Source organism: Malurus melanocephalus, unplaced genomic scaffold (assembly GCF_030028575.1).
Source record: "Malurus melanocephalus ecotype Western Australia unplaced genomic scaffold, MMel_1.1 scaffold_287, whole genome shotgun sequence".
In the NCBI taxonomy this organism is placed as follows: Eukaryota; Metazoa; Chordata; class Aves; order Passeriformes; family Maluridae; genus Malurus; species Malurus melanocephalus.
The window spans coordinates 618,531-642,888 of NW_026623519.1; the positions used below are offsets into that span (position 1 = coordinate 618,531).

General features: G+C 41.7%; 1 protein-coding gene across 3 annotated transcripts; it reads right to left on the reverse strand.

Annotated features, from left to right (window-relative positions):
• Positions 1-432: 432 nt before the first annotated feature.
• On the reverse strand, positions 433-24,286 carry RBL1 (RB transcriptional corepressor like 1). 3 transcript variants are annotated; one of them, XM_057376657.1, is made up of 22 exons: positions 24,108-24,282; positions 23,850-23,983; positions 22,787-22,987; positions 21,377-21,441; positions 21,157-21,285; positions 20,891-21,051; positions 20,086-20,135; positions 18,258-18,438; positions 16,661-16,827; positions 14,539-14,651; positions 13,898-14,001; positions 13,228-13,365; positions 11,529-11,693; positions 11,226-11,361; positions 9,296-9,562; positions 8,201-8,358; positions 6,200-6,376; positions 4,987-5,058; positions 4,727-4,802; positions 2,865-3,031; positions 2,290-2,454; positions 433-2,043 (listed from the first exon to the last, which is right to left on the reverse strand). In XM_057376657.1, the coding sequence occupies exons 1-22, from the start codon at positions 24,237-24,239 to the stop codon at positions 1,873-1,875; spliced, it is 3,129 nt and encodes a 1,042-aa protein (XP_057232640.1). In that variant the 5' UTR covers positions 24,240-24,282; the 3' UTR covers positions 433-1,872. The 3 variants fall into 3 exon arrangements, with proteins under 3 accessions (XP_057232640.1, XP_057232638.1, XP_057232639.1); XM_057376655.1 differs by lacking the exons at positions 433-2,043; positions 2,290-2,454 and adding an exon at positions 10,961-11,041 and having other exon boundaries at positions 3,029-4,802; positions 24,108-24,286; XM_057376656.1 differs by lacking the exons at positions 433-2,043; positions 2,290-2,454; positions 21,157-21,285 and adding an exon at positions 10,961-11,041 and having other exon boundaries at positions 3,029-4,802; positions 24,108-24,286.
• Between the last annotated feature and the right edge of the window lie 72 nt (positions 24,287-24,358).

Genomic DNA, 24,358 nt, shown 5'->3' on the forward strand with positions numbered 1-24,358 from the left:
CACCTAAAAAGGTGAGAAATTCTGAACTGCATCCAGTTGTAGTACATTTATTTTCCTAATGAAGAAACACTACCTCTAACAACAGTTAATAAGGATTTTGGCTCCATCTGTTGTYTACTATCAGAGAAGGCAGTGACACTGTGGGGAGCAGAGACATCAGGAGATCTGCAAACGATATTGAATTAAAACCATTCAACTAAACTCTCATCATACAACACTGTGGGAAGACTGATGCTGTCATGTTTGATCATACATTTCCTATCCAGAAAGGCTGCAATCCTCCACTTTTAATCATAAAATCTGAAGACAAACATTGAACTTGAATAAAATAAAAGGAAATTAGGAATCTGCATGAGACCTACTCCGCTGCGTGGCCATTTCCTCATACTGCACTTGCAGCTCTCCATGAGTAAGCACCTTTTTTWAAAARKWAAAAAAAAAATTGAAAAAACCTCAAATATTCAAGTAGTTAATGACTCAAAAAGTTTGTAAACTTTCTACTCCTTGCTGAATAGTGTCCCTGCACATCTACACTTAGTAATCAGTTTCTCCTTCATCACTGCTGGCCAGATTCATTAGCTGAGACTGCCCAAAATCATGGCAGGGATTGATTGCCCCTGGAGCTGTGGATCTTGCATACTAACCCATCCAGCCAATGAAGGGAATAGAGGCTCCTCAAATAAATCCTATGTAATTGTTCTTTTTTTTCAGTTTAGTTACACAGAAACTGAAAATTACAGTGCTGAGAAGTTTCTCTATGGCTCTAACCTTAAATGCAATTATAAAATAAGATCAAACTACTGATTTACAGTAATGAGTAAACCTTGACTTCTCTCAATTTTGGTAAAATATACCCTACCAAATCCTCAGCGTTAAAAACTCAGTCACAAGAATTGGATGCGGGAATTTATACTTTTCCAGTGAATCCAAGCCATCAACAGCTATAAACCCTCATATATACACACCTCCTTATGTGATGGCTTACATTCAGTGTAGATACTACACAAGAGGCTAAAGGTTTTTAGGAAAAAATAAAAGAGAGACACAATTTGTTAAATGAATTTGTGCATTTGAACAGCTTTGAGATGGCCWAGCCCCAGCTGCTGGTTTCAGCTGTAACAGTATTTTGTCATGGGTGAGCTGTCATCTGTATGAACAGCATCTAGGGCAGGCTKCTCTGTGGCTTCCAACGTGCAGCACCCACTGGCTCAAGAGAAACAGAATTCAGGCTCACAGAACTGTATTTCAGTGCTTTACCAGAGTCCAACCTAAGTCACTGCTATTTTTAASTTATTGCCTTTATTACTGCAAAAGCTGCCAGATCCATGTCATAATCTACAYTTTAACTGAAGTTCTGACAGTTCAAAACTGTTCAGCTCTTCCTGAGGCTAAATAATTAATTTATTCTCCCTCCAGTTACTCCACAGTAGAATAATGCATAAAATTCCATATTCTTTTCAAATAAGGCACTTTGAAAGTTTCTTCTCCAAATACCAAAAACTTGAGGAAACTTCACTGATTTCATTAATTTCTTTATCGCTCTTATTCCAACAATGAAACCACTATTAGAAGCTGATTTACACTCAGAACTCATGATGCTCCAAATGAGGTTTGAGAACATCCAATATGGCTTTCACAGAACAGTCTTTTCCTAAAACAGCTCAGAGTAAGTTATGGCACAGTGTGGCCTTTGGGAATGAAGATCACTGGCATTTCCTACATTTCCTTGCTTTYTGCATCCTGTCGAAGTCAGGTAGAAGTTCAGTGTTAAAGGAACGTGCCAGTTGTATATACAGAAAACCAAGAAATAAATAGCACAACAGCTGTATCCAGCTCCGTAATTTATAGATCCCACAAAAAACAAGAAGTTTTTTAGTGATTAGCTCTTTCACTGACAACATCCTGCAGACGTTTTAGTAGAACATCATCATTTTCCTGGCAGAGTCGCTTTGTGGGGGATTCAGTGTCACTGTCAATTGTTATTGCTCGTTTCTTACTCTTATGTTCACCTTGTTTTATCATATTGTTGATGTCCTTCAAACTCTGCGATCAAGATAAAAAATCATTAATTACTCTGATTCCATTTCAAACTTGTTTTATATCTGAAATATCAGAGAACAACARGTTATCCTGCACCTCTCAGTGATGGAATCTACATACAGAATTCTACCTTTCACTGCAGAGATTAGATTAATTATAACACATTGGAACTGTGTCAGACCACATCTTAATTAGGACTAATTAACCCTCTCTCAAATTGATGGCTGTCAGCCTTGTTTTTCTCCCTACCTTGGAAGGGCTGCCATTGAATTTGTAGAGCAGAGCAGTTGGAGGCGTGTGGCAGGTGCCGTTCTTGTGAGGGGAAACATAAACCGAGTGCTGCTGGGAGATGCGGCGGGGAGASAGCGGCTGCTGCCGGATGCTGGGGAACGGCGACAGCGGCGGCGCTTCCATCTGCAACAGAGACACATCTGCACAGCAGCTCAACTGCAACCTGCCTGACAGCAGCAACTCCACAGAAGGAAACATTAATACACTTCCAGGCCTTCTTTAGAAGATCTTATCTTGTGACAGTGAAACAAACTATCAACCGAACAATTAATTTTCCGTATGCCTTAGACAGATGGTCCACAGGCATTTGAGCAAATAGGTGTTGCATAGATGTAAAGAAGCTGAAACTGGGTTTGCAAACTGAGCAGCAGCTGCGTTTGCCCTCTTGAAATGCTGTTAAAGCAAGTGTTCATACCATTACCTGTGATTATCTGACCTGACCCACACCAGGTGACAGGACAAAGTTACCATAAAATGTTTAACTGCCAGGAAAAATTACTCTGGGAGTATTAATTCCAAAATACTTTACTTACCACATGATCCTGGTTTGTGATATTGTACTTCAGTGCAAATGACTTTACTCTTCCTACGTAGACTGCATTGTAAAACTTAATGAGATCTCCTCTCTCCTCTGTTYCCAACTCACTTGAGTTCTCTGCTGCAGATTGTCCCGAGGAGCTGCCAGCTTTCATCGATGAGTCTGAAAATAAGAGAGCTTCAGATTCCAAAACTACAGCATTGGCAAACTAGGCACCTCAGAGCTGAGCTTACRATGTGCAGCTGGCAAGAACTAGTCCATAAATTGACCAGTCAATGAGAAGAATTAAAGAAATGTGCTTAAGGCAGTAGCAGGGTGTGCTGCAGGGCGTTACGAACATCAGGAGGAGCTACCAATCACTGTGAGCAGGCTTGTGGGTTATGGCTAAACAGGCCAGTATCAACCTTTATCCCAAACATGGAAATAGCTGTAGCAAGAAACTGTAGCACAACTGACCCCTTCTTTCATGCTTATTTTGGAGAGTGGTACAAAGCCATTACTTGCTCTTGAAACTACATTTTAGGCAGTTTGAGAGCTCCCAGATTTTGGCTTCTGTGAAAATCTCTAGTGATCAGCTAGCAAAGAAGAGCTTGGTGCTCAACTCAGATCTGCACCAAGGAAGTCATGACACCATTTGTTCAGGCATGTTCTGTTAAGTGGGAAAAGCTGCAGCCACAAGGYAAGTGTATTTCTGTTAATGTTTGCCCTCCCCTAATTAAGCTGAAGTGCTACTGAATACAACCTTCTGTCTCCTCCACACTACTGACTGCCAAGTAAAACAGAGAAGCACACAATAAAATCCCTGGCAATCAGTGCACTGAGACAAACATAAAAAGCTCCAGCTGACACCTATAAGTGACTCCTTTGTCTGTATGCCTTTCTTCTCTCACAACACAAGCAGAGCTCCTGTGAACTGGTGTCAAAAGAGCAGGAGTTAACACTGTGTAAAGGAGAAATGAGTCCATGAACTGAAGAAAAATTGGTAGGAAATGCCACTGAAGAACTTTGTAAACCAAGTACATTTGTCTGACAAAATACCACAGCCGAGTGTCACTTCAGATACCCCACGACATCCAAGAACTGTGGAGCTGTCAGACAGGATTTAGAGGAGATCCACATTTACTGGAACCTAGCAGAATCCTCAACAGTCCTTTAAAAATGGGTCTTATACTCATTAAAGCAGATGAATCCCACCCACGGAGGGAATTTACCACAAAGAAYAAACTAAATTCCATATGCATCTTGGCTGCAGATCTCATATGTGGGCTTGTGATCTCTCTTTTTCCTGACACATCGCTCAAAACAGGCATGGCACATTTCTCATGGTTTTCTCAAATACTACTCTTACATCTTTTCTTCTCTAACCCAGAGCAAAGAAAATATTACCTATTTAAAAGGAACCTAAATATAAGAAAATCATGGTCCTGGAGAGTTAGCATTTTTATTTTCTGAAACAAGTTCTCTACTTAAGTCTTCAAAATAGGTGATATATTAAAAAAATCCCACCATAATATTCCAGGTTCTGTTTATCTTCATCCTTCTTTGTTAATCAGTGTAGCTGTCCAAGAAGARTTACAGTACTGTTGACATACTAAGAAAAAATACTTCAACCTTGAGCAACCAAATTTAAGTAAACGAAATTAAACATTTTTTCCAACTAGGAAGTATATTTTCCATAGCTAACACACAGGAGAGCTACTGACAAGATGGTTTCTTTTTCAACAATACATTTATTTTTCTTTAACATACTTAAAACTGTAAAACTTGCGCCACTTCTTATCACTTCATTATCAGTTCAGTTCTTTGAAAGCCCCCAAGTACGTTATTGAAAAGAGCAGACTCCTTTGCTGTACTCACCTTCTCTCACCTCTGTATTTGCATTTTTATCCAACGAGACAGCAGAATTATTTCTCAACAAGACACTCCTATAAACCTGTGAGACACCAAGGAAAACACTCTTGTCAAGGAAAGCAAGGAAATCAGGAGATTAGATGAAATCCACCTGAATAGGAATAAATATTAAACTGCAGAGGATTTGACTTTCCTCTTATGAGCACAAACATTTCAAAAGCCWCCTCTGAGCTTCACAGAAAGTAATGGGAATGCTATTGACTCACATGGCTGTTTGCTTGGGGCTGATTTCTGTAACTTTTCATTATGTCCTGAAAAGTTCTTTCCTCTTTGGTTACCTGGAAAAGAAAAGGCTGCTGAAGACCAAGTGCAAGCATGATGGTGAAGCTGCTCAGGTCTAGTATGAARCTTTTTGATGAGTATTACTATGAATACATAATTAAAAAAAATTATCTCTGGTGATGATAACATGAAAACAAGGATTTTTCTTGTTCAGGAATTCCTTTTTTTTTTAGAATTTCTTAACTACTAAAGTATTTTGTTGCTTATGATGCTTAGGCATTGTTCCTTTTCAGACTTTTCTGTCAGGTCTCACACTGCACTGGAACAACACTTGAAAGTCTTTATTATAAAAGACCCCCAAAACATTGACAAATTACATGATAAAATACAGAGAACTGACTATTCAATGGCTTTACTATCAGTATTGACATCAGTTGAACCTAATCCATGCTGCACCTAAGAGCACAGGTAGTCAAAATTTAAATGTTTCCCTCCACACATAGTGTTCCTCTTCATTTGTCTGCCTCAAGAAAAGGTMATCCAGCCTCTGGATTAATTTCAACCTCCTGAATTTTGTGTCTGAATTAGGCTTGATGGACACTGTAACCATCTGGACCACTGGACTACTGTAAGCTTGAGTCAAACCAACAGTCCAGTTTCAGAATTCAATTTAACACCACCTTAAATTAAAGCTGCCAAATGGAGTAAGAAATGAAGTACAAGTAACAGGCAACCACTGCAATTCCTCAGCCTGAATCATCATAAACTAAAAGAATTTTTGAGAAACAGAAACCATCCTACATATATCTGCTCCTGCAAATTTCTGCACCTGCCTAATTCTGTAACTGCAGTGGAGTTWTAGTTCAGATTATACAGATTGCCAAGATGACAAACAGTTTAGAAAACAAATACAGGGCAATAAGACCGCACAGTGCTTTGTCTGTGTCAACCACTGCTCACTGTGAGGCACTCAGGAAGAGAATCAAAACTCTGTCAAGAATTTCCATTAACAAGCCAGTGGGCTAAGATATGCAAAACAAGGTAAAAACCATACTGGGACTTCATCCACTTCTTGGAAGACTTTCYCCTTCCCTCCAGTAATATAACATGAATGAATCAGTCAAACTGTAAACTCTGAATACACCTGACATTTTCAATTGAACACAAAATGCCATGAATTTCTTAAAATTACATTACCTTCGCCATRATATAAAAAGCACAGAGGAGGAGCTGGTCCAAATGTCTGTCTTTCATAAGATCAGCACAATGGACCAGTGTGAATTCAAAGCACGTCCATATCTTCCTGCGCAAGTCATTGGAGACATCCAGTTTTAAGCAGAGATCACGCAAGCGCACGCTGGCCAGATGATACACCTGGAAGGAAACCACACACAGGAACAGTGAAGCCAAACAAGCTCATCCTGGCCTGCAGAAATGAAAGGCCTCCAAGTAGAGCTGTTCTGTAAGGGCCACAAAGATGATTAGAGGGAAGGAAAACCTCTCCCATGCGAGATCTGAGAGGGTGGTGATTGTTCACCTAGAGAGAGAAGACTCCAGAGAGATCTTAGAGCCCCTTCCAGTGCTTAAAAGGGCTCCAGGAGAGCTGGAAAGGACTTGGAACAAGAGTTGGAGTGCCAGGACAAGGGAAATGGCTTTCCTCTGCCARAGGACAGGGTTGGATGGGATATTGGGAGGGAATTCTTCTCTGTGAGGGCAGTAAGGCCCTGGCACAGGGTGCCCAGAGAAGCTATGGCTGCCCCCTGCCAGGAATTGTTCAAGGGCACACTGGATGAGGCTTGGTCTACAGGAAGGTGTCCCTGCCCATGGCAGGGGGTGGAATGATTTTATCTTTTAGGTACCTTCCAACCAAAACCATTCTGGGATTCTATGATTCAAAGACTAAGTTGTCCACTCCTCAGTTGTTGAATCTCTAATATTTAAAGAAAACCCACCTGAAAACATTATGCCTATAGCTTCTATACCATAACCCTCATTAATTAATAAGGCACTTTCTTTATGCTGGAAAGCAGGAAGGTGTAGTGTCATTTTCATCTGCTCTATTGAACAGGATCAAGAAAGGAGAGTAGGGAAAAGCTATCATTGTGATTATGATGATCAATGTAAATGAAAGGTTGAAATTAAAAGACAAATRTAAGTCAAGYTCTTCTTCATAACTAAGAGGAGTAYRTTGCCTATGACATGGTTAGTCAAAGACATGGCTACATCTGAAGTACTCCCCAGCTGAGACTGAAACTTCCACCATGCAATGTTCCCAACTGACAGATGACCAATCAATGCTTAATCTTTTCTCAGAGAGACAGCCTGTCACGGGCAAAATTACAGAACCAATAGTTCAGGCAAAGGATGTGACTTACAAGTGTTTCCAGAAAATATTTTTTGTATTAAGATGTACCTTAAAGATTATTCATTGTAGAATTTAAGTTGTATTGTAATACCAATACCCTCAAAGGGGAAAACCTCTGAAAATAACATTTCTAGTAAGAAAGTAACAGCAAAAAACAATCTTCTAAAACTTTTGAGAGAGATTAATTAAGGGATATATTCTTTGTAGTCATCTAGACTACATTACCACACCTCCTCCAAAGACTCCTCACACAATTCACACTGAAAATAAAARCAATTAGAAGTCAGTCATCTGAAGTTTCTCTGAAGCACACCCGATTCTTAATTTACCCCTTAAATCCTGCCTATTTCCAATTCATTTTTTCTAGAAACCTTTAGTGTGCTGTTCATCACTGCTTTCTGAGCCCCTAGCTCAGCAAGATCAGCGCTGCTGGACAGACTCTGAAGTGGCAAAGGAGAATGTCCAGATGCTGGATCCAAGCAGTGCAGCTTCGAATGAGCAAACCACAGGAGAATCATCTGATGTCAGATATGACACCCTTGCAAATGTGGGAGGTGTCAAAACAGACAAGAGAAGTAAAATCTAACAGTATGCCTTTGATACTTATTTATAGAAGCTTCTAACTAAAAAGTAAAGAAGTCTCATGGGTGGGAAGAGAAAAACTGGACTCTGCAACACTCAACATCTTCTCCCTTCTTTTTCATGCTATGYAAGAGCTGCATGTGCCAAGGGAACGGCACGCACAGAACGAAAGGTAACCAGAGCTACAGGTTCCAGCACTTGTGTTCCATGAGCAGAAGCAGTACAGCACAGTTCTGAGTGAGGACACTCACCTTCCTGTAGAACAATGCCAAGGAGCCTGTTCTCTTCGGCTTGCTGGCTGCTTGGTTCCCAGGAGGGTGACAGGGAGCCTGGGCATCCACTTTACATGGTTGGACTAAATTAATGGAAATAGGGATCAAGGTGATCCCACCCACATCATTTGCAATACCTGGAGAGGATACACACACCCAGAAATAAACTGGTTGCTCTCCTTATGCTGCAGAGTCAAACAGTAAATCGAACTCATTTATGAACATTTCATACAAAAGACATCTCATTCTCTCTACTGCTCTCTAAAAAGACTCTGTCCCTCAGAGTCTTCAGGAATGATAAAAATTACATTTCTGATAAGGTTTAAAAAAAGAATCTGAATGTGAATGATCTTTTCTAAAGCTTATCTGAAAGAAAAAAGTTTACAAGGAATCAAAATTTTGGTACTTGTTGTTCCACCCTTTTGGGTGAAGGTGGGCATTCTTTTTTTTTTTTTTTAATTTAGTTATTATTCTGCAAACCTGACAGCATATCCTATACAGTTTCATTTGTTTCCTCAGTAGCCAAATTGTCTTGCTGAACATCTCCTTAAATATGAGAAGTGCAGAATTTGTCTTTTCATCTTTAACTATAGACCAAATTTTTAATTTAAATGGCTATGAAATCATTGGTCATGCAGCATTTTCAAAAATATTCAAGCATCMCCCAACTTCAAGCAAACAGAAGTCTCACAGTACTTGCTACTGTTAACATAAAACCCTTAACCAGAAGTTCCAGAGCCTTTTGAGATCACAACACATGAACTTAAGACAAATTGCAGTAAATCATTATTGGAGCTGAGAATCAAAGCATTGCTTGATCTGTGTGAGGTGTAAGTGGAAGGAGTACAAACTCCATGAACTTTTTCCAAGAGAAGTTCTCAGTATGTTTGCCAGTGATCAGACACACCCAAGGAGATCATGTCAGTATAAAACTAAGCTTCATTGTTGTTGTTGACATAGTGAGTGTTTTTTACAAAAAGAAAATGCAATACATGTTCAAGATGGATGGTTGGTCTAAGCAGATCTTAAGAGCAAGGAAAACATATAGTAGAGAAGAAAAACAGCAATTCCTACCATGCAGTGGGATAGTGACCTTCTGTCCTGCTTTTCCTGATCCTGTACTGGTTGTCATGGTCAGCACTGTCTGGCCAGGAGATGCTGACACATTTTCAGCACCAACRCTTGATGCTGGAGCAATTGTCAACTTAGTTCCTTTTGTTAAGATTTTTTCCATCTGCATTTCTTTGGAGTTGTCATCTTCAAAGAGCCTTCTCTTAGCACTTCCAGCTGTAGGAGAACTGTAGCGCTCATGAACGGAGATTGGAGACAATGGCTGCATGTCTGACATGTCAAGGAGGAAAAAATAAATGCAACAAAACCTTAACAACAGCAGCTTAATGGGAATACTTCTGCAGAGAGAGGGCAAGGCTACCTTCCAAATACACCATCACAGATCGCTTGTAGCTCAGGCCTGCTCTCAGAGTTCACTGTTCTCAGGTGGTAACATCTACAACCTGATTTCTTTTATTCTGCAGYCACCCCAAACGGTGCAGTTTTGCCATCAGGTATCACCTGGAAGCAGAGCAGCGACTCTGATGCAAAGAGACTGAGGAACACACACGATCACAGGTACTTAATCAGCTTAGCAATCAGTAACATTTGCAAGCACTATCCCTATGAACACATTCCTCTACAGGAACCCTGGCCACATTCCCTGGACACGCTGTCTTCCCCATGTTYTGACTTTCAAACTCTCTCTAAGATGAACCAATTCTAGTGACTTCATCCTCACCCACCTGCATTTCCTCTCAGGCTTTTCTGTTGCTTTCAAACACTTACTCCAGTAGTAAGACTGAAGCACACAGCACTAACATACAAAGGCTTCTGTTCACAGGCTTTTTTGCATTTTTGCCACAGTCTGTAACAATACCAGCAAGTATTAAGATGTACCTTGACAACAGTTTCCCATTTCCCATGAAGCAGAAATTTTCTGGATAACTGGCCAGGTAAACCTGATTGGAGACCTTACTTCTAATTCTGCCAAGATGGTTCTCTTGGTCCWAAGGACAAATAAACATTTCTTATCCCCACCAAAACATTTCCTATCCCCACCACTCTCAAACTGAATTTAGGAAGAGCCTCTGGTACCAGATTCTCATATATAAAGCTATCTCACACAGCCTTCCCCTTATGTATCTCCAAGTTGGTTCCTCTTTCATCAAACCGTGAACTCTAACACCTACAGCAACATGTCCTTCCAAAGGAGTATTTAGAAAAACACCAAACAGCCTTGTTTGTTGCCAGACAAACACCAAAAGACAACCTCACACAACGCATCAGTCCATGGTGCACCTGCAAGAATATATGGACCAGTGTTTGGGATACAATGAAAGCAGCCATTCCTAGCTAGGGAAGCATGCAAAGGAAGCAACAGTGCTCACACTGCTTCTGCACCCTCACTGTCAGGAGACAGTTCTGTGTGAGATCCAGGAACCTGCAAAGATCAGTTCTTCTGAGGAGAGAACACTGCAGGCAAAATATTGTCCTCTACCCCTCCACAAAAACAGTTCTGTAGGAAGCAGGAATAAATATAGTTCTGTCATCCCATCAAAAAAAAAAAAAAAAAAAAAAAAAAAAAAAAAAAAAAAAAAAAAAAAAAAAACAAACAAAGCAAAAAAAAAAAAAAAAGTGGAAAAATCTGAATGTCAATGGACAATAAGCAATTAGATGGCAACCCACCTGAGAGTAAGGTCAGCCTGGCATCAAACCAGCAGCAAAATCTGCTCCAGTCCAGAAGGGAAGCACCATCACCACTGTTTGCTGCCATTGAGACACAGCACTGGTGTGACTGGGTGTATCTAGACCTTCCCTTGATCAAATAAGAGACTTCACAATTCTGAACACTCAACTCAGAATCAAGGTTGCTTTTTGCAATTACMAAGAAGTTTAAAATCTCTCTCCCCAAGTTCACACATTCAAATCATGACAGAAGCCTTGAACATACCTCGTCTTAAAGTCCCACCAAGATCTGTCCGAACCTCTTTCACTCGAGGATGAATTATGGGAGACAATGGCATCGTGGGCAAGTGCCCAAGCCCACTTCCTCCATTGCTGGCTTCRAAATTACTGGGAAATATTACCTGARWAATAAGAAAYGTCAGTGTAAGATAAAKTAATTTCCCTTCTTTGTGGCAATCTGTYAATAGAAGATTTTCTGCAGTAATGGTCTCATTTGAACAGTTTTCTGTATAAAACAAGTGAGAAAAAGAACACAAATTTCTTAGCAACAGGAAGACAGATCACCTACTTCTTCACAGGTTGGGACTTTGTTTTCTGAGGCTTCGAGTGCATTCCAGAGTGCTGAGTTCTGAGTCCAGGCAAGACTCTCCAGAATCTGTTCCTCAATGTTATTGAGGTGCTTCACCATGTCTCTGGAAAGTCCTTCTTCAGACCGAATCAGCACTTCAATTACCTGATGGAAATGACACACACACAGAGCAAAGTTACATCGCTCATGTTTAACATCATCAAACTTATTAATTTCAGGATCCTGTTCACAATGCCACCACAGTGTTCCAGCCTCATTCTTGCAACTTCATCTTCCTCAACCCTCTTCCAATCCCTCTTTTTTGAACCCTTTTCTCTGGAAGAGGACASCAGACATGCCATCAGTGCAGAACAACCCACTCCAGGGGTTTTTAGCTCCCTCTCTCACCACTAACTATGAAAGCCCTGGGCACTAGCAGTGCTGAGCAGGGAGATGGTAACAGCTACAGCTGCTCAGCAGGGGCTGTGACAGCTCCATGTTCCAGCTTTCCTGCCCTTGGAACACGCAGCCCATTACATGAGGAACTGGAAATTACTGCTTTTAAGTTTCTTGTAACAAACAGTCAGAACCTTAAACATAGACAAATGGGGGTTAACAGAGTTGACTGATCCGTGCAGTATTGTATTCCAACACAAGATCCACTTGGTGTTATTCTTATCAGAGGAGCATRCAGCTTGTTTTCCTAAAGCTCCAAAGATGGAAATGCCATAAAACTTCCCCAGAAGACTTTTTGATACATTTAGTTATTTCTACTACAGAAACTACACCCAGAGAACAAAGTTACAAATGCCCCAAGTCTCTCTTCTATGAGGCCATTGTGATAGCAATTTTTTTCCAAGTAAGAGTGCAAGAATATACACCAAATTACTAAGAACATTCAAATCAAACATAAATCTATTCCACAAAGTTTGATGTGTGCCAGTTTTAATGGAGGCTACAACAGCCACAGCAATATTGACACATTTATTACAGCTTCAGTACTGCCTTACAGCTGAGGAGTAAAGGAAAACTGAAGAACAGAATACGACCCAGCTTTTCCAAAGGCTTCCATTTTTTGGTTGCTGTCATCTAAACAGAACTAYTTGATTTATTCAGGACTAACCACAGTAAGCTGTAGCATCCAACAAAAACCGGAAGCATATGGATAAGTGATAAAAGAGTTGAAGTAGTCAAAAACCAAKTTACATTGAAGGTGGTGGAAATGTGGTTAAAAAAAGACCAAAACCAGAGAACACTCTGGAAAAGATATTCTATAGTCTGCTACATTGAGGAAACCCCCCCAAACTTAGCAAAGCAAGCCTGTRATAAGTTGCCAAAGGCAACGTTTCCAAACTGTATCTGCTATTTCAGAACTATATTGCAGTCAATAAATATGAGTATTGACAAAACATATGCTTGAATGTTTTAGTCTAGTAGAAGTTGATCAATKGCATGTTATAGACCAGTACCATTTACAAAATGGGGTTTTTTTGCTTCGTATCTCAGCTTCATCTCTGGCATTACACCTTCCAGTAATACATTTCAGGACAGCTAGAATTCAGAACAGGCCTAATGCCCAGTAACATCAGTCCCTCTCTTACCTGATTCCCTAGGGAGGAAGGGCAGCATCCTCCATGACTCTCAATCCAGTGATGTGCCATTTTTAATACAGATCTGTCCTAAGCCAGTGTTTATTTACCTTATAGAAATAGAATGGCCTGAGGTCAAGAACTTCAATGATCCAGGGGAAGGTGCGAGGGGAGCTGTAAGCGAAGAGCACAATCTCCAAGCAGCACGCCAGGAGGGAGCGGTGAAAGAGGTCCTGTTCCAGGAGAGCCTGGAGAGAGCACAGAAAATGGCTCTGGCCTCAGGTTTGGGAAACAGAAATTGGGATTTTATGGCACTAACACTACATAGCTTATTGTCAGAAAGAAGCTGCTTTCTTCTCCCATCCACAACCTCCTTTTTACAGGGAAGTTTAGAAGACCAGAGGTAGAGCAACAACACCATAACTATCCCATTTTGCATGCTATGGACACATGAACTGGCCTCCTTGCTGTGCATCATGAAGCAGAGCAAATGCAGTACTGTCTACCATGAAGCACTGGTACTGCTCATTGGATAAAGAGAATAAAAGTCTGTCACAACTGTCCATAAAGTTGTGATTCCAGAAAGCAATACAAATCCAGATGTTTAATTATGAGTTATACTGGTTTAAACAGTAGAAAAAAAACATTTTGGCATCTCCCTTTTTAATCTTAATGATATACACAGAGTGCTTTACAGTGCTCTATTCTGGAATCACCTGAATATAAAATYGAAGAAATGGTTACAAAAGTCTTCTACTCTTTTGCTGGTGCTTTACTTACAGTCAGATCTTTCCCATGCAGTCTCCGTGTTTCTTGCACCATTATAGTCTCCAAGATTTTAAAGTACAAGATCTCTGCCAGTTTTAATCTGTTTACAGCAAAATCTGAAATTTAAAACAGAGATGAAGTCYAGTGCCATTGGCACAAATGGTCTTAAGACTAAACTGACCAGTACCTATCCTCATCCAATATAATAGTGCATGTGTGCATGTATACAATTTGCAAACCAAAACAGTATGTTCAGAAATCCAGTAGTCCCAGTGTGAAATTCTATTAGTATTTTAAAGGATTATTTATTACAATATTTCTGGTGATGTAATTTTACAATGTGGCAATAATGATTTTCCTATTTGCACTCAGTTTCCTTTAAATTTTAAAGCTAACAAGAATGCAGGTTTACACTTGTTAAGAGTTGCTTTTCCATGAGCTCTTGGTTATCTCAGTTTGAACTGCAGCCTTGGGTTTACTCGCCATAAATTTTTATTCTTTACAGTGTACTGATTGACACAAACAGTCTTCTGCTTTGTTATATTTTGGAATAAAATCAGCTCCACTGCATTAAATACAGAAAACAGTACAGGTATGCATTCTCTTTGCCCAGGTTTAGTATTTTGAAACATCCCATGCCTTTCACTCCATACCTATGTGAGATCCTGGCTGCTCATCTGTTGACTGAGTGTAGCTGCAACAGAAGGTCTCACCAATTTCCTTCACTCTGCTCATGATGCTTTCCATGGGGCTGCGTGCACAAGACCTGAAGCCAAAGGCAAAGAAAGCCTTGTTTGTATAAATTAATATCCAGTGGAAAAAAAAAAGTATCAAAAACCAACAAACCCCATAAAACTAAAATAAAAAGATAAGCCAGTTACACTGAGYGTTTTCCTCATCAGCAATAACCTGTATCACACAGACAGAGGAAAACATAAAACATACACAAGTGTCATGTCCTTTCTTGATTTCCTAGCGGGGCCAGCAAGGATATGGAGACCTTGGAACAAACACAGGAGAGAGCARAAGAACTACAGCAGGACAGTGAGGAGAAAGATGAACCTGCCAGGAGCAAGRCAGGAGAAAGGATGCTACAACAGGCAGACAGCCAAACAATGGCACCCAGGAGACCACACAAACCAGGCTCAGTTTGAGGGAGCACAGAAAAGCTTATAGGGAAAAAGCAGCAGCATCTTCCATTTCCTACTAGGAGTGAGAGAACTGAGTGAGAAAACTCCACATTGTCACTATCATAAAAAWGGGCCAGAGAATCTCTGGCTGGGGGTGCTTTCTGAAAGCTTCCAGATTCTCTAGCAACTCTTAACAGAGAGTGGCTTGTGGCTGGTGTCCAATTAAGACACTAAACTATTCTGAAAAGCCAGAACTAAAATCAACTAAGGTTTCTTTGAACAAAGCTTTCTAATTAACTTCAAAGCTTTTTCCATGGAATTTTAATTTGAAAAACAAAATACTGAAAAGCATTGAACATTATACAATCAAAACTACAGCTCCTCCACTTCTTCCAAAGACACCATAKACACCCCAGTGCTTGATGAACTGGTATCCAATTTGAGCAAAGTACTCATCACAGCTCTTGCCAAAGGTTTAAGCAATTCTCGCTCCCAGTTTAGTATTTACCTCTCTCCTGAGACTGGTTCATTATTTGGAACAAACACATTTTTYATCAGAGATTACAGACACATTAATGTCTTAATTGTATAGTATAAATAATATCAGTCCTTACAAAAATGATCAAAAAAACATTCAAAACAAACGCATCCTGCTGAACAGTTGTAAACTTTTAAGAATTAGTGCTAGGAAAACTTTCAAAGTATAAATAACTCCAAACATGAGAACTGTAAGTAATACTTTTTTTACCTATTTATTATGGATAGTTTAAAAAAAAATGTTTCTGCACTTCAAATATTAAGTGCTAATATTAAATGTCCATTCTGATTAATAAAAATACAATTGGAGTCCTTACACCATAATACAGCAAGGCCTTAACTTGCAGAGRTGTTAGGCAAACACCCAGCATCTTCACAGGTATTTATTATTCAATTATYGCTTTTTATGAGCTATGCTCAGGGAGGAAAGCAGTAATCTGCAGTGTGTTCAGGGAACAGTGTGCTGCTCAGTGTGCTGCAGTGTGCTCAGCAAAACACCCAAGGGGGAAAAAACAACTGCTGCTACTCGAGATCAGCACTGGCAGTGACCACTGTGAGGCTCATCCTTGTGCTGTGGGGCTGGACTAACACACCCCAAGTAGGGTGAAGGAGGAAAACCTGTAGGCTGCTTTTACTTTTATCTTCCCAACTTGAGGGAGAAGATCACAGCTTGTTCACCTGAACATTTCCACCCTCCTCCAAAGCCTCTGCCAACATGATTATCACATATTTTAATTGAGAAGTACTTGTTTAAAATTAAAACAACCAAAAAAAGCATTTGGCTTTCAAGCAGATACATTAACAAGACAAACAGATAAATTAACATCAGCAAAAGCTGAAGCTTCATTAACACAATGGYGGTGACAAGACACATGGGGGTGGGATGTATTCAGCCATCCTTCTCCAGATGAAATTATCTAGAAAACKGAAGATCCTTCAACAAGAAACAATACAGAAACGCAATACAAACCAAAATATTCTGCCCCAAATTAAAAAAAAAAAGCCAAAAGAAGAGTTTCAGAGTTTCAGTGTTAAAAAAAAAAAAAAGCCAAAAGAAGAGTTTCAGAGTTTCAGTGTGTAGGAGAGCAGCTGAAGGGAACACACTCACTCAAAAATGGCTGTAAGTTGTTCACTTGGTGCATTTTTCAAGCCAGCCACCATGCTCTGCAAGCGGCTGACGCTCTGGGTGGCYGAGGCCACAGGAGTGATGACAGCTTCCTTTTCCCGCAGGTATCTTCTGCCAGTCAGTGGAGTTGAAGGTGCAAATGACCTTTTCTGTCAGACAGAGAAAAATAATCCATAGAAATCAGCCAACAAAACTGTTTCAATAACCTTCCACATGAGCATCTCCTGCAAAACTCCTTCAAAGATTAAAATGACATCACTAGTACAACCACGTGAAGGCTTCTTCTCTGAGCTCAGAATTGACTGAAATGAGCCACAGYTTTCCCAGGACTCCATAAATACAAAATATAACAAATCTTCAAGTAGCCAAAAATTAACTCAAAGTGTTACAACTACAATACAATAAATCAAGACCTAAAAGCTTAAAACCTGTAAATTTTTAAGTTTTATTTGAACATTGAAAATACAGGGTGAGGAAGAGGAAGCACACACTTCCATTCTCAGTCCCTGACTGCATTRGCTGGGTGGCAGAGCTGCCCAGCAGAGGTTCACAGAAAAATATTCCTTGGGAAATGGAAATTCCTTCCCTTTATCCAAAGGATGATGCAGCACTGAGCAGATGGAGCTGTGGACTGCGCTTACCTATTTGTATCCTGCTCCCTGGAAGTGACACAATAAAGATTTTGGATTTAATTATCTGAAATGACGACATTCTGAAGATACAAGGCAAATAATGAGAAAAGGTTAAGCCTGCAATCATTATGTATAAATAGTAATCTTAATATACTACACAAAGTGAAGCTCAGAATCAATAAAATTCATTCCAAACCCCTGTCTTTTACTTCCCTGAACATGAAATATRGTTACATTTGGGAGAAAAAGCTAAGCCATACGATTAATTTACACCAGCACTAGCATCTTAGAATAAGAATTCTTATTATTKAATTGACATATAAATCAAACAGCACATGGTTCTTTCACACAGCCAGTACTATTTTTCCCCTTATCCAAGGCTGATATATTATCAGTTAAGCAGCTGTTTTCCTGCATGGTGACTTCATTAAATACATTTTACAATTTTAAAAACAGTGAAACATTAACTTTATTTACAGGCTACATTTTGTAAGAGAGRCTTTGTTGAGGTTTATGCCGTGAATGTTATTTTCCATAGAAGGTAGGAAAGTTGACTTCTCCTTTCCTAAGAAAGGAAACATTGGGAAATTCAATGGGAATTCAATGTCAAGCTTTCATGGTATGATTATGGGGTATMAGTAGAGCTTGAATTTAACTGTAAGACCTACATATTTGGGTATTAACTACTTCCAGATTTTTCTTGGACAAAACCAGACTACAGACATGAAAGTGCTCTCATCTTTTTTAAGTAATAGTTATTAAAAAAAAACTCTACAAGAAAGAAGATACCACCTTTTCTCCTTAGCAAGACAGAACTTAAGCCTGTATTCACCATCTTCCTCTCAGGAAGAAGAAATTCCAAGTCACTTCAACGACTGAAAGAGTGTATAAGGATGGGAAAACTTGAAGGAGAATTTCAAGTGAGATTGCCATGTTAAATCAATCACCTTTTCAAAATGCTGCTGCAGATGACACTCTTGAGCTCTTGCTGTCATTCTCTCTCCTGGCATATCCACAGAGAATTTTCGAGTGCCAATTTCTTCTTCAGCATCAGCTCCCAGGAAAACTCTCTCATCAAAGTCACCCACGGTAAGAACGTACTCTTCATACTCTTTATTCAGTGCTTTGCTGAAAGAGAAGCCCAGGCTTGATACCAAAGGTTTAASTGCTGAAGAAACAAAGAAGATGCCCAAGGAGTGCAGGTACAACCCCAAACCAACACAGGGYCAGAGTTCCATGCTCTGGGTAGCAGTGCTGCTTCCACCTCCCTGAGCAATTTGCCCCCAGTCCTCCCTGCCTGCCCTTGGACCCAAAACTTCTCCAGGATCACTGCAGGGATCACTCTTCCACCAGCATTTGGATTTCAGTAAGGAGAGATAAAAATCATCTTTGCTTTCACACCAGTTGTGAATAAAGCAGTCTGGAAGTGCTCATCTGGTCAGAGATTAAATCTGTGCACACAGAGCAACCCCCAAGAGCTGCACCCAACTCACTCCGCTGGATTTCTGCATTTGCCACTCTGTAGCTCTTAATTTTCCTAATGGTGCAGAGGAAAGTGAGGAGTTACCCACCTGGGTTCCATTTCTAAAACCACCACTGATGTGAGACCAAACAAATCCTTCATTTTCTTCATTCCAGCTAGCCCAGCTAGAAAACAGGCATGTTTAATCCCACCAAGGCTGCTTGGGCAGCAGAATGGAACTTCTGGATGAAAATCATAAATGGCTTATATCAATAAATCCTCCCTGCAGTTGGGCCAGGAATACAGTTCCAGCATATATAATAATGGAATATAGCAATGTATTCATGATACAAGCAACTCTCTGATCCCACAGGAAACCTGACTGTATCCCACATTCAGCTTCCCCACATTTCTAGGAAAAAGTAAAGATTTGTGGAAAGTTTGGATAAAAAACCCCCACAGATGCTAACAAGCATCTTTTAGAMATCACACTACTTGCAAAAGAACAGRGACTAGTGTATCATTCCACACGACAGCATTACTGAAGGAATAYGATTAATTTTTAAGTAGATACTAAGAGAAGTTCAATGTTCAATGATCATAGAAACAGGGGTTTGTATCTAAACTGATGTGTTATGTGCATTGTTAAAACAATTGAATCTTTGCTCAAAATTCCCAAAGCAAACCAACAAGTTAAAAGCTCACAAACCAAAGGAAAAAACAAATTAATAGGTAGTTTTGCAAAAGGTAAAAAAACCCACAAGGGATCCAGAACAAAGCAACTGCTGTTTATATCTTGCATTTAAAGTAGCTTTCAGAGTTGAATTCAAAAAGTTTCTGAAACAACTACACTTGCCTCCCACAGAAAATTCACTTCTTTTCTGTGGTTTTGCAGTTGTTGTTTCCTTTCCTTTTCAGTCCTTCTGCTTCATCCACAGATTTATACACTCAATTAGAGATGGTAAATGAATTTAGAGATTTCCCTACTTAGGCACAGAAACACATCCGTGACCTCCAGAGCCATGGTTTTTGCTCTGCATTACATTGTTCAAAGGTTACAGCTGCCAGAAAATCAGAGCAAGCACCAAAAAAACCTAACATAAAGACAGAACTTCTGCAGCTTGAACCCCTGACACTGGCCACACCTCGGATMCAGAAAATGTTTCAGCCAAAGAGCAGCTTTGATGGTCAAATAAACAAACCCATTAGATATTGTAACAGAAAGGAACAGGAAAACTGAGATTTAGTTCACAAAGGCCTGTGCTTTAGACATAAACCAAGCTGCATGATTAAGAACAAAAGCTGTAACTTACCTATTTTCTGTAAAGTTGCAAAGATCCAACAGGCAATCTCCTCTTAAGATCTAAGAACAAAASACAAAAGTATCTTAGATAATAAAATCAAAACTGTTCCAAGTGTGAGGGTATGATGGTTTTTGTCAAAAAGTGAATGACATTTAGGTGCCTAACTGGACTATTTTTTTTTTTTTTTTTTGCCTAGACCAAAAGGTTACAGTGCCGTTACCAAGACAGAGGATAAAGCCCAACAAGATCCAGGCTCCAGATAAACTCACTGCTCAGAGCCAGCCCTGCAATGGAACATCTGTTCACTGCTGGGTTAGGGACTGACTCCGCGAGCAACAACAAAGAAGCTTCCACAGAGCCTGGACAACATTTCCAGGATCAGAACTAGACAGGATAATTTGTTCCCCTGCATCCCTATAACTCAACCTCTTCTTTCCAAAGCATTTTGCTCAATTCAAGACAAGTAGCAGGACCCTCACTCTCATGACAGGCATCCCATACAAATATTTCGCAAGGATATTGCTTTTTCTTTGCCTGAAGAAAACACCATCCTTCATAGTTCAGTTTGACACCGCCAAGAAAGGAAAGCAAGGATTCTTMACTGACATAAAATGCCAAAACAGAGGAGACCTTACAGCACACAGCGTTCAAAGTGCAAGGAATTTTGTTCCTGCTAAAATACAAAGATATCCTGAGCCAGCCCTAGTTCCTTTGCTCATTTGTCTTCCTCTCCCCTGTGAAACCTGCATGACTTAAATGGTCTCAAGACCATCATGGAGCACCAGCATGCGCTCATATAACTCGTGAGATGTACCTTCCTGTCAAACAGCTTTGCAATGTATGGTTTGAAGTAGTGCTCCTTTATGCCTTTGGCTTCCACAAGGAGTCCATCATGCAGCTCACAGAGCACGGCAATGATGCAGGGAGGATCCTCRGAGCCTTTGATCTCCAGAGTGTGGAATTCCACTGGTAAGCCTGGGAAGCAGGAGGAGAGGGGAAGACAACCAACCTTCAACTTCATTTCAAATGAGCCAAGAGAGCAAAGCACATTTGATTGTAAATAATCTGTCCCCACCATACCTTTAAATGATGGATTTAGCAAATCTCTTCTGTTTGGACACAGAAGGGCATTGGCAAAAATCAGGTCCAAGCAGCACAGAAGTAAATGATAGGAATTTACTAAATCATCTCCAATCATATGGAAATTACCTTTAAGAGACAGCACATCACGTCAAGCAACACAACAGAAGTTCATAGATGGGAATGCATACGAACCATGCAGGGAAAGGAAGTAGCCTACCCTTTGTGTACACAAAGAGAGTCCAGCAGAAGTTGAAGAGATCTTTGACACTGCACGGCACCCACCTGTCAACAAGAAAAATGGGGGAGAAGTTACTCTTCAGTTTCAGGAAGCCAAAGCTTATTTTGCAGTATGAATTTCATTCCATTTTCTTGCTCAAAATAGCAGCTGGAGCTGCTGTCTCAATTCCAAACGAAGGCACAGTCTAAGCAACACGTCCCGAGTTCAGCTTTCCCTGCCCAACAGACCCTGCCCTACCTGGCTCCCCAGAGCATCCTGCATGCATCCATAACCTCCCAACCCTGTTCCTAAGCCAARGACTGCCTCTGGCCTCTGAGCCTGCCACGCTATTCTGCTGGTGTCTCACCTCCCACAGAACCCTCCTGCAGCCACACGTGGGGAGGTGACAAGGGCTACGTATATATATTCCAGTGATGGYTTTTCCTAAATATTTTACTAAAGCRTCAGCCATCCCTTCAGACCAGGCAATTATAGCTTGTACTACAGCTCAGCTGCTGACTCCTGTTTGGAGCAGAACTATCCAAACCCACGGAGCTGGAAAACCAGGGAAGATAGGGCTCAGCCCACAGAGCAGCCAAAGCCACGGTGGCACTGACCAGCACTGCTGAGAAAGGAACATGAAGGGAGCACCACACAGAACAGCTCCCACTRCAATCTGCTGCAGCATGGAGCTACACTRGAGCATTGGATCAGAACAATTATCSCCCCTCACATCCAGAGGACCCCCATGAGCTGACAAGAACACCTTGCACAGCCACAACTCAGCTCCCTCATCCCCAAGGTTACACTTTCACTACAAAGCTGTCACAGCCACACATTCTGCAGGAAATATGGACAAGCTCCTTTCAATAAGGGATACATTTTATGTGTCTGTGGAAGAATCACCGGTTCCCAAATTTGTTATAAAAATGAGCACATAAGCTGTAACTTCCTCCCATCTGGTGTTTCCACTCATCTGACAACCATGGTCAACACCCATCAGTGTGGAGGTCACTGGGGATGTGATACCCCTGAACAGAGAGACCATGGTACGACACCAACCTCCTGCCACTACTGTGCCACGAAAAACACCCCTGAACTACTTCAGTTACTCCTGCTAAACACCTGCAGTGTTGATTCCACTGTACYTTGGAACTAACCCAGCTCGTGGTACCTCTCGCCCCCACAGCCAGACATTCCCATTGTGAGACAGCTCCTGTGTTACACAAGCTGGATGTGAAGCCCAGCTGACCTGAGCTGCACCTATCGGGGCCAGGGGTGGCTCTGCATTGGCTGCATTTCAGGATCAAAGAGGCCCCATCCCTTTGGAAATTAATTTTCATATATTGGGTACAATAATATTGGRTATAACTCTTTCCAGGGAAAAGTCACATCAAAACTAAAAAATACCTCTGCTTCCTGCTTCGATGAGGCTTGGAAGTTTCTTCATAAGGGTTTTGAAATATATCAAAGAATATTGGCTCAAACTTTTTGAAAATAACAGTTGACACTTCAAAGTTTCTCTCCAGCCTCTCRACTCGCTCTCGGAATTCCTGGGGTAGGTTTGACATGTCCAGCCACTTCTTCATTTTGCTAAAAAACTGAATTAAACTTAAAAGAAAAAAAGAAAAGTCTGCTTTGAGCTTTAACTAAATTCCATTCTAAAATTTTAAAAAGCCAAAATCTAAACATATTTACTCCTTTAATGACGCACATGATTACTATGTAGGCTTGAAATTAATTTTTATAGATTCCCAAACGATCTCTATTATCAGCCTTTTGCCTTTTATCACTGTGGGGTTCCTCCTTGACCATCTTTAAGGTGTGGAAACATTAATTTAATGCAAACATTAATGTGGGAACATTAATTAAGACTGCCAGCATGGCTGTGTAGGGCAGAGCAGTAGTGGAAAGCAAAGTGCAGGCACATCTCTGTGTGTGTTGAGTGGGAAACAGAACAGGCAACAAAACGTGCCAAGAGTTGATGTCGGTCAAAGTTACCTGCACAAGAACCTGTCAGCTGCGAGTGTAATTAACTGACAGCCCTGCCGGCAGCTCAGCGGGAGCGCATCTTTAAATGGAAGGAGCAGGTCAGGAGGGTGCGGTCGGGCTGTGCAGAAGGTGAGTTCTGTCATCACCAGTGCTGCGCTCCCAGAAAAACCAGCAGCTGCCAGCACTCGTTGGGATTTGGCCKGAATCTCCGGTCAGACACACGCCGTACCGGGATGGCACACGCCGAGGTGTTTGTGGTCCAATTAACTACAGAAAGAAACAACTGGCGTGGGCAGAAGAGCTGCGGGTCMCACATGGGTGGTTTCCTAAAAGCTTGAGGTTTTAAATTACATAGTTGCATCTAATTTCCATCTGTAATAAGAGCGAATTTTCTGCCTTTGCACCGCCGCGGCTGGCAGCGCCGGGAGCGAAGGAGCGGTACCGGGTTAGCGGCTCGGGCAGAGCAGGGCAGGGCGCTCACCTGAGGCGTGCGGAGCGCAGGATGCGGGTCAAGGACACGCCGTTCCCCTCCATCGGGCTGCTCCCCACCGTGGGCACGCGGCTCCGGCGGCACGCCACGTACAGCGCACAGGCCAACCAGTGCAGCGCTTCGCCCTGCGGGCACGGGCACGGGAGTCACCGGGCGCGGCGGGCACTGGGCAGCGCCGAGCCCCGCGGGCTCAGCCGGGGCGGGACCGCGCCCGCTCCCGCCCCCCCGGCCCCGCCCGGCCCCGCTCACCTCCAGGCTGTAGGTGCCCCGCAGCGCCGTGAAGTCGCGCAGCGCCTCGGCCGCGCTCGCCGCGTCCAGGTTGAGGTCCAGGCAGAGGCGCTCCACGGCGGCGCCGGGATCGGCGGCCCCCGGGCGGGACATGGCGGCGGAGCGCCCGCCAAAACCGCCGGAAGAGCGGGGCCGCTTCCGCCGCGGGGGCGGGGCCGGGCCGGGGCAGGGACGCGGACACGCGCGGGGGTGGCGCTGGCGGACACCCGGGG